The 13598-nt window shown below is 44.4% G+C and overlaps 1 protein-coding gene across 1 annotated transcript; it reads left to right on the top strand.

Annotated features, from left to right (window-relative positions):
• Window positions 1–1685: 1685 nt before the first annotated feature.
• On the top strand, window positions 1686–2824 carry LOC135523146 (B-type lectin plumieribetin-like). The gene is made up of 2 exons (XM_064949870.1): window positions 1686–1760; window positions 2453–2824. The coding sequence occupies exons 1-2, from the start codon at window positions 1686–1688 to the stop codon at window positions 2726–2728; spliced, it is 351 nt and encodes a 116-aa protein (XP_064805942.1). The 3' UTR covers window positions 2729–2824.
• The last annotated feature ends 10774 nt before the right edge of the window (window positions 2825–13598 follow it).

Raw genomic sequence — 13598 nt, 5'->3', positions numbered from 1 at the left:
CGGGTTGTTTTAAATCTCTGCTGAACGAATGACTCATTTCAGAGTCATGAGCAGAAATCAAATCAAATTCAAATCAAATTTATTTATATAGCCCTTCGTACATCAGCTGATATCTCAAAGTGCTGTACAGAAACCCAGCCTAAAACCCCAAACAGCAAGCAATGCAGGTGTAGAAGCACGGTGGCTAGGAAAAACTCCCTAGAAAAGCCAAAACCTAGGAAGAAACCTAGAGAGGAACCAGGCTATGTGGGGTGGCCAGTCCTCTTCTGGCTGTGCCGGGTAGAGATTATAACAGAACATGGCCAAGATGTTCAAATGTCCATAAATGACCAGCATGGTCGAATAATAATAAGGCAGAACAGTTGAAACTGGAGCAGCAGCACGGCCAGGTGGACTGGGGACAGCAAGGAGTCATCATGTCAAGTAGTCCTGGGGCATGGTCCTAGGGCCGCGGTTCAGTTGAAACTGGAGCAGCAGCACGGCCAGGTGGACTGGGGACAGCAAGGAGTCATCATGTCAGGTAGTCCTGGGGCATGGTCCTAGGGCTCAGGTCCTCCGAGAGAGAGAAGGAGAGAATTAGAGAACGCACACTTAGATTCACACAGGACACCGAATTGGACAGGAGAAGTACTCCAGATATAACAAACTGACCCCAGCCCCCGACACATAAACTACTGCAGCATAAATACTGGAGGCTGAGACAGGAGGGGTCAGGAGACACTGTGGCCCCACCCGAGGACACCCCCGGACAGGGCCAAACAGGAAGGATATAACCCCACCCACTATGCCAAAGCACAGCCCCCACACCACTGGAGGGATATCTTCAACCACCAACTTACCATCCTGAGACAAAGCTGAGTATAGCCCGCAAAGATCTCCGCCACGGCACAACCCAAGGGGGGCGCCAACCCAGACAGGATGACCACATCAGTGAATCAACCCACTCAGGTGACGCACCCCCTCCAGGGACGGCATGAGAGAGCCCCAGCAAGCCAGTGACTCAGCCCCTGTAATAGGGTTAGAGGCAGAGAATCCCAGTGGAAAGAGGGGAACCGGCCAGGCAGAGACAGCAAGGGTGGTTCGTTGCTCCAGAGCCTTTCCGTTCACCTTCCCACTCCTGGGCCAGACTACACTCAATCATATGACCCACTGAAGAGATGAGTCTTCAGTAAAGACTTAAAGGTTGAGACCGAGTTTGCGTCTCTGACATGGGTAGGCAGACCGTTCCATAAAAATGGAGCTCTATAGGAGAAAGCCCTGCCTCCAGCTGTTTGCTTAGAAATTCTAGGGACAATTAGGAGGCCTGCGTCTTGTGACCGTAGCGTACGTGTAGGTATGTACGGCAGGACCAAATCAGAGAGATAGGTAGGAGCAAGCCCATGCAATGCTTTGTAGGTTAGCAGTAAAACCTTGAAATCAGCCCTTGCTTTGACAGGAAGCCAGTGTAGGGAGGCTAGCACTGGAGTAATATGATCAAATTTTTTGGTTCTAGTCAGGATTCTAGCAGCCGTATTTAGCACTAACTGAAGTTTATTTAGTGCTTTATCCGGGTAGCCGGAAAGTAGAGCATTGCAGTAGTCTAACCTAGAAGTGACAAAAGCATGGATTAATTTTTCTGCATCATTTTTGGACAGAAAGTTTCTGATTTTTGCAATGTTACGTAGATGGAAAAAAGCTGAAATGACATGTCCAAGTATGACGAGATGCGTAAGGGAGACGACCTTATGTCCAACAACCACAAGTGGAAAGCTTGCTTCCATGTATGTGTCTAGAACTTGATAAATACTATGGGCCTACTTGAAAGTGTTATTTTTGGAGTCCATTGAAGACTTTTCCCATGACTAGTTGTCTAAAGTACTAATGTAAAAATACCAGAAAGTACTACTTAAATAGTTTTTCTTGGTATCTGTCCTTTACTTGACTATTTATATTTTTGCAACTTTTACTTTTACTTCACTACATTCCGAATGATTTTTAAAAACTTTTTACTCCTTACATTTTCCCTGACACCCAAAAGTACTCAGTACTCTTTAAATTACGACAGGAAAATGGTCCAGTATACACACTTATCAAGTGAACATCCATGGTCATCCCTACTGCTTCTAATCACAAATGCTTCTTTTGTAACTTATGTCTGAGTTTTGGAGTGTGCCCCTAGATATCCGTTAAAAAAATATATACTGGAAAATGGTGCCGTCTGGTCTGCTTAATATACAGAATAAGAAATTATTTATACTTTTACTTTTGATCTTAAGTATATTTAAAACCAAATACTTAGACTTTTTACTTGAATATTATTTTGCTGGGTGACTTTCACTTTTAGTTGAGTCATTTTCTATTAAGGTATCTTTACTTTTCCTCAAGTATGACAATTTAATACTTTTTACACCACTGCTCATGGCTTTGGAACTGGAAAGTTAAATGAATGTATTCATTCTATTTCTCTACGTAGGAGGATGGCAACTTTGGGATCTATGGCAGGAAGCCCATGTGGAACTCTGACACCGCTGGCCAGCGCGACGCCTACTATCGCCTGTGCATGCAAGACGACTGCAACTTTGTAATGTACCAGAAGGACAACAAGATGATATGGCAGACCAAGTGCCCGGCGTCCGGTGGCTGTGTAATGATGTGCTGCATGTGGCTGTGTAATGATGGCACCATGGTGGTGGAGAGAGACGGAGAGGAGGTGTGGTCCTCTGCTCAGTCTAAGGGATTCAAGCAGTGAGCAGAGCACCTGCATCTCTACCGGGGATAAGTTCATGCTGATAATAGCCACACTTTCCATCTGTTATGTATGACTGTCTTCCTTGAGCTATGTTCAATAAAGAGCATGGTAAAAAAAAAGATCTGTTGTCTTCTGAATGTATTTTCCTTGCATTATCCTGATCTATCTGTCAATGAAAAGGAATAGGGGTAACATAAATGGGAACAACCAGAAATTATCATAGAATTTTTAAGTATCCTCTTGCCATAAATGTGAGGAGAAAACAATATGGCATCTATTGAGCACATTGGGGAATCTGAGAGCTGTGAACACATCAGAATCTGGCAGATAAGAATAATGAATAATTGTTTCAATGAGCAGATATTTTTAGCACAGTGCATAGCGCACAAAACAGTTGAATAGCTCTGTTGAAATGTAGAGGCCGAGGTTCATTCTGTTGGCAGCCCCTCCTCTTTGTTACCACAGACCTCTCTGAAGTGCCGTTCTTAACGAGCCAGACACATGGCTCTTCTCGACACCACATTGTCCCAGTCGTTTCTCGTGCTAAGAGTAGCCTAAATCTCATTAGCAATGAGAGGGGTTGGCAGAGTGCTGGCTCAAAGGCTCTCCTCACCTATTGTGCACCAAAAAAAGTGCAAGACTGTGATTATAGAGGTGAAGGGGTTTATATCTGGGAATATTTATAAGACATGATTGGTCTTCTTGGTCTTCAACAAATTATCAGTGGAAGACATCAAATGAGGTCAAGTGTTGCGACCAAACATATATTTAACCCTCTACTTTTGAGCTTAATGTGAAATAAATCAATCATGACTCAGTGCCTGTTGCCAGTAGATTAATCAATTAATTTTTTATTGGATCTTATGTACATTTTTTTTTACAAAATTCTGCCAAAATGTCCACTAGATGGGGGACAATGCTTTTAATAGTGACACCAGTTTTCTGACATGTCCAATTTCATCTGATGAGTTGTAGTAAGAGTTTTGGCTCCTGCCTGACTACTGTTTGTGTCACACCCTGATCTGTTTCACCTGTCTTTGTGCTTGTCTCCACCCCCTTCCAGGTGTCACCCATCTTCCCCAGTATCCCCTGTGTAGTTATACCTGTGTTCTCTGTTTGTCTGTTGCCAATTAATTTTGTTTGTAAAACCTACCAGTGTTTGTTCCCCTGCTCCTGTCTGTTTCTTGCTCCTGTTTCCTAGTCCTTCCCGGTTTTGACCCTTCTGCCTGCCCTGACCCAGAGCCTGTCTGCCATTCTATACCTTGCCCCACCTCACTGGATTATTGACCCCTGCCTGCCCTGACCCTGAGACTGCCTGCCAGTTCTGGACACTTTGCACCTTCTCTGGATAACTGACCCCTGCCTGCCTTTGACCTGTCGTTTTCCTGCCCCTGTATTAGAAATGAACTTTTGTTTCTTCGACACTGTCTGCATCTGGGTCATACCTGAAACGTGATAGTACGAACTGGCCACGACTGACCCAGCAGACTCAGACCAGCTCCGCAACGCCCTCTCCTCCCAAGGAGCCACCATTGGAAGGCACAAGGAGTTGCTTCGTGGTCTTATGGAAGGGTTCCAAACCTTGGCCGAATGCCACGACCAAGCATTGAACACATTGCTGGATCAATTTTGTGGGTTGTCTACGATGCAGTCTACCACAATGGTATCTTTTCAACCCCTTAGTAACCCGGCTGTTAGCAGCGCCGCCTTCCCGTTCACCCCGGTTTCCCTGGAACCCCTCGCACCTCCCCGGAGTGCTTCGATGGAGAGTCTGGCACCTGTTGGTGTTCACTCATCATCGAGCTGCAGTCCTCTTCCTTCATCTCGGACCCCTCTAATATAGCGTACCTCATCGCCTGTATGCTTCAGTCTAGAGGAGTTTGTGGCAGAGGTAAAGAAGGTTCTCGATGCTCCATTGTCTGAGAGAGAGGCTGCCCGGAAGTTACTCCAGCTTTGGCAAGGCACCCGCAGTGTGGCAGACTACGCTGTGGATTTCTGCACGTTGGCAGCTGAGAGTGCCTGGAACCCAGAAGCACTGTTCGACATGTTCCTGCATGGAGTTTCAGGGGAAGTAAAGGACGAGTTGCTGGTCAGGAACTACCGATGGATCTCAACTTGCTCATCGCCTTGACCATTCGGATCAATGGCTGACTACAGGAACAAAGGAAGGATAGGAGAGGAGATTTCACTCACCCGTCCAAGGATTCCACCTCGCCTCTGAGGTATCCCGGAAGTCCCCAACGGCTCCATTGCCGAGAGAACCCAAGGCTACCAGAGTTCCCATGGGAGCCTCCAAAAACTGCTGATCCACCTCCTCCTGAGCCCATGCAACTAGGCAGAGCTAGGCTGTCTCCAGCTGAACAGCTATACAGGCTTCACACTAAGAGCTGCCTGTATTGCGGGACTACTGGTAATTTAGTTTCCACATGTCCACTAAAAGACCAGGCTCACCGGTAAGAGCGAGTACTCTGGTGGGCCACTCTCCACTTACTCACATTCCTTTTCATGTCATGTTGCTGTGCGGGAACCAGTCGAAATCTCTCCAGGTACTCAACGACTCTGGGGCCGATGACAGCTTTATGGTTTCTACCCTGGCTTCCGAGCTAGATATCCCCACTCAGTCCCTCTCCATTCCCATGGGCAATAGAGCACTGGAAGGGCGCTTTATAGGCTGGGTCACCCACAATACCACCCCCATCAACCTACGTGTGTCAGGGAACCACAGCGGGATGACCCAGTTCCTGCTCATTAAGTCTCCTCAGGTTCCCGTGGTATTGAGATTCTTCTGGCTCCAGCGACACAATCCCCTCATTGACTGGTCTGCCGGTGCCATCATGAGCTAGAGCCTGTTCTGCCACGTCCATTGATTGAAGTCAGCGCAGCCTGCCTGCCCCAGGACATATTCCAGGGGGCTCGGAAGTTGCCCCGGCCCCGGTGTTCAGTAAGGTCCGGGCCACTTTGCTACCGCCGCACCGACCATATGGCTGTGGGATTAATCTTCTCCCAGGAACCACTCCACAGATTTTCATATTGCCCACACAGCCAGAAGAGTTCAAGAAGCGATTAGTGAAGTTGCAGTGGTCCCTCAGGTGGGGCTTCAAGTTTTCTGTTAAGAAAAAACTGCTTTTATCTAGAAGGAAGGCAAGGAAGGAAATATACCTGAAGCTGTATGGAAGGTGTCTGGAGAGAGTGGGAGGTTTTAGGTTCCTGGGGGTCAGGTCTAACACTTGAATGACATGGGTGGAGCATATTAACAGAGTAGTTGTCAAAGGAAAGACTATTGAATGTGATGCGTTGCTTCTCAGGAATGGAGTGGGAGGGCAGATAGAAGGGCGTTATATACAGCACCAGTCAAGAGTTTGGACACCACTACTCATTCAATGGTTTTTTCTTTATTTCTACTATTTTCTACATCAAAACTATGAAATAACACATATGGAATCATATAGTAACCAAAAAATGTAAAACAAATCAAAATATAGAAATATTTGAGATTATTCAAAGTTGCCACCCTTTGCCTTGATGACAGCTTTGCACAGTCTTGGCATTCTGTCAACCAGCTTCACCTGGAATGCTTTTCCTGTCACGCCCTGTTTGAAATATATTATGTTTGTTTTCATTTAATGGTCAGGCCAGGGTGTGACATGGGTTTTTTGTGGTGTGTTTTGTCTTGGGGGAGTATAGCATAGTCTATGGCTGCCTGAGGCGGTTCTCAATCAGAGTCAGGTGATTATCGTTGTCTCTGATTGGGAACCATATATAGGCAGCCATATTCTTTGAGTATTTCGTGGGTGATTGTTCCTGTCTCTGTGTTTGTTGTCACCAGATAGGCTGTATAGGTTTTCACGTTCCGTTTGTTGCTTTGTATATTTAAGTTATTTCATGTATAGTTCATTTCTCATTAAAGAATATGAGTAACCACCACGCTGCATTTTGGTCCGCTTCTCCTTCAACAGACGAATGCCGTTACATTTCCAACAGTCTTGAATTAGTTCCCACATATGCTGAGCACTTGTTGGCTGCTTTTCCTTCAGTCTGCACTCCAACTCATCCCAAAACATCTTAATTGTGTTGAGGTTGGGTGATTGTAGAGGCCAGGTCATCTGATGCAGCACTCCATCACTCTCCTTCTTGGTCAAATAGCCCTTTCACAGCCCGGAGGTGTATTGGGTCGTTGTCCTGTTGAAAAACATATGATAGTCCCACGAAGCGCAAACCAGATGGGATGGCGTATCACTGTAGAATGCTGTGGTAGCCATGCTGGTTAAGTGTGCCTTGAATTCTAAATAAATCACAGACAGTGTCACCAGCAAAGCACCACCACACCATCACACCTCCTCCTCCATGCCTCACGGTGGGAACCACACATGAGGAACTCATCCGCTCACCTACTCTGCGTCTCACAAAGACATGGAGGTTGGAACCAAAAATCTCAAATTTGGACTCATCAGACCAAAGGACAAATTTCCACCAGTCTAATGTCCATTGCTCGTGTTTCTCTTCCCAACTATTTTGCAATTTATATGGCACAGCTGTCAGTTTTTTGGTCCTTAAATGAAATTGGTATATGTTTTTATTCATCACACTTTTCTTTAACCATTTATGTTCTTTAATACAGGGCCGACATACAAGTTCCTTACTTTTTTCCCCTTCTACTTGCCTCTTCCATTTTTGTGGTAATGCTGGAATTAATTGTTTGTAATTTTGGGTAGAGCAGACATTTGCATATGTCTGTGTTAGCTGCATGTGTGACATAACTCCACCAGTCCTATTTATGATATCATTCACTAAAATTATACCTTTTTAAAAAATTTCTTCGATAAATTACGTTTTTTTAATCAATTAGTATATTTGAATTTAACCACAATATTTGTTGTACTATTTGTTCCGTCTTTTCAGGTGGATTAAACTGAAATTGCAACCAACTTTCTAAGGCTTGTTTAAAAAATAAAGACATTTTGGAGATTATTTCCTTTTCAAACAACCGAAGGTGAGCAGGTGTAATCTGAATAAAGGGGAAAAGGCAATTCCTGAATATAGGATGAGACATTTGTACCAATTGACTAGAGAACCAGTTTGGATTTAAGTATAACTTTTGTATGACTGATGCCTTTAGTGAGAGGTCTAATGCTTTAATATTTAATAATTTCTGCCCACCGAATTCATATTCGTTATATAATTAGGCCCTTTTCATTTTATCTGGTTTGCCGTTTCAAATCAAATTGAATATTTTTTGTTCATATAATTTATAAAGCAGGTCACTAGGTGTAGGCAAAACCATAAGCAAATAGGTAAACTATGATATAACTAAGGAGATAATCAGGGTGATTTTTCCACAAATAGACAGGTATTGTCCTTTCCATGGTAGCAAGATCTTATCTATTTTTGCTAACTTTCTATAAACATTTATTGGATTGAGATAATTTCTTTATTTTGGGATTTGTATACCGAGTATGTCCACATCTCTGTCAGACCATTTAATTGGTAAACTACATTGTAATGTAAAATGTGAATTTTTTTGTGATCCAATACGTAATATGGTACATTTATCATAATTTGGTTTTAATCCAGAGATTAAAGAGGCCGTGGAGATACTCCAATTGTGGTTTTAAAAGAAAAGATGAATCATTAGCGTACAATGACACCTTAGTTTTTAAGCCACGGATTTCTAATCCCTTAATATTATTGTTTGATCTAATCTTTGCAGATAACATTTCGATGGCAATAATAAATAGATATGCTGATAGTGGACATCCTTGTTTTACTAGATAGCTTAAAACTTTCTGAGATGTAGTCATTATTGACTATTTTACACCTAGGGTTACTATACATAACCTTAACCCATTTTATAAGAGATTCCCCAAAATGTAAATACTCTCGGCATTTATATATAAACTCCAGTCATACTTTATCAAAAGCCTTTTCAAAATCAGCCATGAAAACCAGGCCTGGTGTCCCCGATATTTCATAGTGTTCTATTGTTTCCAGTACTTGTCTTATATTATCTCCAATGTATCGTCCATGTAAAAAACCTGTCTGATTAGGATGAATAATATCTGACAATACTTTTTAAATTCTATGTGTCAAGCATTTTGCTAGAATTTTTGTATCACAACACTGAAGTGTAAGAGGTCTCCATTTTTTTAAATGGACTGGATCTTTATATATAACACTTGGGTCCTGTTTCAGTAATAATGATATGAGACCTTCTTGTTGCGTGTCTGATAATCTACCATTTATATAGTAGTGGTTAAAACAAGCCAATAATGGTCCTTTGAGTATACCAAAAAAAAGTTTTGTTTTCTTCCACTGGTATGCCATCCAGCCCTGGAGGTTTCCCATCCTTAAAGGCCCCAATTGCCTCAAGCAGTTCCTCCTCTGTAATTTGGCCTTCACATGAGTCTTTCTGTACAGATATTAATTTTACATTATTATTAGGAAAAAAATCCATACAATTAGTTTCAGTTAGTGGAGATGGAGGAGTCTGAAATGAAAACATATTCTTAAAGTACTTTACTTCCTCTTTCAAAATATAATTTGGTGAATCATGCGTGACTCCATCATTTATAACAAGTTGTAATACATTTTTTTGGTAGCATTTCTATATTGAAGATTGAAAAAGAATTTGGTGCATTTTTCCCCATATTCCACCCAGTTCACTTTATTTTTTATAATGTATTACACTGGATCTTTCTTGAATAAGTTCCTCCATTTCTTTTTGTTTTTCCTCTAACTTATTCTGTGCCTCTATAGTACCGTTTTTATTGCTATCTAACTGTACTGTTAGTCCTTCAATTTCCTTTGTTAATATGGACTCTTGATCTAAATTGCTTTTGTTTTATAGATGAGTACTGAATTGCATTGCCTCTAAAGGCACACTTAAAAGTGTCCCATACAGTAAGGGTGTCTGCTGTACCTATGTTATGTCTGAAGAAGTCAGTTATAAATTCTTCTGTCCGAGTTGTAAACAATGTATCATCGAGTAGGCTTTGATTAAATTTCCAATATCCTCGCCCACGTGGAAATTCTGTAAGAGTAATATATATGCCAATTATGTGATGATCTGACCACATTCTGTCCCCTATCAACACTTTTAAAAGTTTTGGTGCCAGAGAAAATGACATAAGAAAGTAATCAAGGCGACTAGCTTGATTAAGCCCCCGCCATGTATATCTCTGTAGGTCAGGGTATTTAAGTCTCCATATATCCACTAATTCCAATATATCCATGACATTCATGATTTCCTTAAGTGCCTGAGGGTGATAGTTTGTAGTGTGATTTCCTTTCCGGTCCATAGAGGTATTTAAGACAGTATTAAATCAAATCAAATCAAATCAAATCAAATTTTATTTGTCACATACACATGGTTAGCAGAGTGTAGCGAGATGCGAGTGTAGCGAAATGCTTGTGCTTCTAGTTCCGACAATGCAGTAATAACCAACAAGTAATCTAACTAACAATTCCTAAACTACTGTCTTATACACAGTGTAAGGGGATAAAGAATATGTACATAAGGATATATGAATGAGTGATGGTACAGAGCAGCATAGGCAAGATACAGTAGATGGTATCGAGTACAGTATATACATATGAGATGAGTATGTAAACAAAGTGGCATAGTTAAAGTGGCTAGTGATACATGTATTACATAAGGATGCAGTCGATGATATAGAGTACAGTATATATGTATGCATATGAGATGAATAATGTAGGGTAAGTAACATTATATAAGGTAGCATTGTTTAAAGTGGCTAGTTGTCAGGATTTGGCCAGGGTTGTTCCGGGTTTTGGTCACTAGATGCCCCCATTGTGCTTTTTGACCTTATGTTTTTTCCCTTGTTCCCCATTATTATTTGCACCTGTGCCTCGTTTACCCTGATTGTATTTAAACCCTTAGTTTCCCTCAGTTCTGTGCTCTGTGTTTGTATGTTAGCACCCAGCCCTAGTGTTCTGTGTATTCTTGTCGATTCCGGTGGATGCTCTTGTGGAATTCTGTTTTTGTTTTTGAGTATCTCTTGAGGCTTTTTTGTGCTATTCCTACCACCTTTTGGATTTGCCATTTTTGTATTGAAGGACTTCTCCTTTTTTACTTTATTAAATACACCGTCTTAAGTACTGCTGTGTCTGCCTCATCTTCTGGGTTCTGCTGACTATTCGTGGCTCAGTTGGTTAAGTGACTGTTTCTCACTCCGGAGACCCAGGTTCGTAACCGGGTCCTGACAGAAACACCGAGCCAAAAATGAACCCAGAGGCAACCAGTTCCCAGGACCTTTTTGCCATGCTGTCCCACCACCAGGAGACTGTCCAACGCCACGAAGCCGCCCTGGTTCAGCAAGAGGCCTTAATGGCTAGACATTCTCATCTTCTGTCGGAGATGCTGACTTCCATTAAGCAAATATCTGATCGTCTTACCCCGGCAACAGTTCCCGTCCCAGTACCTCAGATTCACGTACCCATGGCAGTTAACCCCCTGGCTGAACCTCGTCTTCCACCTCCCCAACGGTTCTCAGGTGATCCAAGTGCTTGTAAAGGGTTTCTCACCCAATGTTCTCTCTCCTTTGAGCTACAACCCTCGTCGTTTCCCACCGACCGGTCTAAGATCGCTTATATCATCACCCTGCTGTCGGAAAAAGCCCTGGCCTGGGCTACTGCTGTGTGGGATGCCCATAGTTCCTGCTGTGCCAGCTACTCTGCCTTTGCTGAGGAATTCAAACGAGTGTTTCAAGGCCCAAGCAGTGGTTCTGACTCAGCCAAACAGCTCCTGACTCTCCACCAAGGTTGGCGCAGCGTGATGGACTATGCCATCCAGTTCCGCACGGTGGCAGCAGCAAGTGGCTGGAACAACGAGGCGCTCACGGTGTGCTTTCTGAAAGGCCTTTCCGACACTATCCAAGATGAACTGGCCACTCGGGAACCACCGGACAATCTCGAGTCCCTGATCAAGTTGGCCTCACGCATTGACCAGCGTCTGAGAGAGAGAGAACTCAACCGTAGACCTCTAGCCCCTATCAGTCCCAGCTCCGAGTCCCCACCTTTATCCTCGCTGGCTCCATCGGAACCCATGCAGATTGGACGCATCTCCCAGGCTGAGAGAGACCGCCGGATGAGGGAGCGACGCTGTCTATATTGCGGCAAACCGGGCCATTTCCGTTCCACGTGTCCCGGGCTCCAGGGAAACGCTCTGTCCCGTACAGACCGGGGGAACTGTAACGGGAAACATAACCTCCTCCCATCCGTCCAACTCCCGTCTGCTCATTCCAGTCACCCTCTCCTGGGACAACCACAAACTTCACCTTCAAGCCTTGGTAGACTCTGGAGCCGCAGGTAACTTCATGGATGGTGTCTGGGCGAAGGAGAATGGCGTTCCTCTGAACCTCTAAGTGAACCCATGAGGGTCACTACATTGGATGGAAGCCCTTTGGGATCTGGACTTGTCACTCATGTCACTACCTCCTTGCGACTTTCAGTTTCACAACACCAGGAATTGATGAACTTTCATTTGATCTCCTGTTCCGAGTTCCCTCTCGTCCTTGGATACCCCTGGCTTCACAGCCATAACCCTCACATTGACTGGTCTGTGGGCACTATCAAGCAGTGGGGTCCTACGTGCCAAGCTACTTGTATTTTCCAGAATTCCCCGAGTTCTACTCCCGAGTCTTTAGAATCCATCGACCTGACCCGAGTTCCTGAGTGTTACCATGATCTCAAACTGGTGTTTAGCAAACAGAGGGCCACCATGCTACCCCCCCATAGACCTTACGATTGCCCCATCGACCTGTTTCCGGGCACTTGCCCCCCAGGGGTCGGATCTTTTCCCTATCTCCACCCGAACGAGCTGCTATGGATACCTACATCAAGGACGCTCTGGAAGCAGGCCTCATGCGTCCATCCACCTCCCCGGCGGGAGCAGGGTTTTTCTTTGTGGCCAAGAAAGACGGTGGATTACGTCCTTGCATCGACTACCGGGGACTCAATGCCATAACCGTCCGTAACCGTTACCCGCTACCCCTTATGGCCACAGCCTTCGAGCTGCTCCAGGAAGCAGTTGTTTTCACTAAGCTTGACCTGCGGAACGCATACCATCTTGTGCGGATCAGACCTGGTGACGAGTGGAAGACCGCTTTCAACACGCCTACTGGTCACTATGAATACTTGGTGATGCCCTTCGGCCTGACCAACACCCCAGCGGTGTTCCAAGCGCTCATAAACGATGTGCTTAGGGATATGCTTAACATATTTGTGTTCGTTTACTTAGATGACATCCTCATCTTTTCGAGCTCCCTTCAAGAACACACTAAGCATGTCAGACAAGTACTCAAACGCCTCCTAGACAGCCATCTGTACGTTAAGCCGGAAAAATGTGAATTCCATTCATCCCGAGTACAATTCCTGGGATTTGTAGTGGAACCCGGTCGAGTCCAAATGGACCCCAGGAAGGTAGGGGCGGTAGCGGATTGGCCCACCCCCAAATCCGTTAAGGAAGTTCAGCGTTTCCTGGGCTTCACAAACTTTTACCGCAAGTTCATCAAGAACTTCAGCTTGGTGGCAGCCCCTCTCTCAGCTTTAACCAAGGGTGGCAATGCAAGGTTTTTGTGGGGAAGAGAAGCTGAGACGGCCTTCCAAGGACTCAAGCAGCGCGTTCTCTCTGCTCCCATCCTGATACTACCGACTACGGATGAACCATTTGTGGTGGAGGTAGACGCATCAGAGGTTGGTGTTGGAGCTGTCCTGTCTCAGAGGGGTGAAGACAAGAAGCTTCATCCGTGCGCTTTCTTCTCACACCGGCTTACCCCGACTGAGAGGAACTACGATGTGGGGATCGTGAACTCCTAGCGGTTAAGATGGCATTGAAGGAATGGAGACACTGGCT

The sequence above is a fragment of the Oncorhynchus masou genome, chromosome 30 (assembly GCF_036934945.1).
Source record: "Oncorhynchus masou masou isolate Uvic2021 chromosome 30, UVic_Omas_1.1, whole genome shotgun sequence".
Classification (NCBI taxonomy): Eukaryota; Metazoa; Chordata; class Actinopteri; order Salmoniformes; family Salmonidae; genus Oncorhynchus; species Oncorhynchus masou.
The sequence above is the reverse complement of the archived record's forward strand: the minus strand, read 5'-3'. Positions and strand labels throughout refer to the sequence as shown.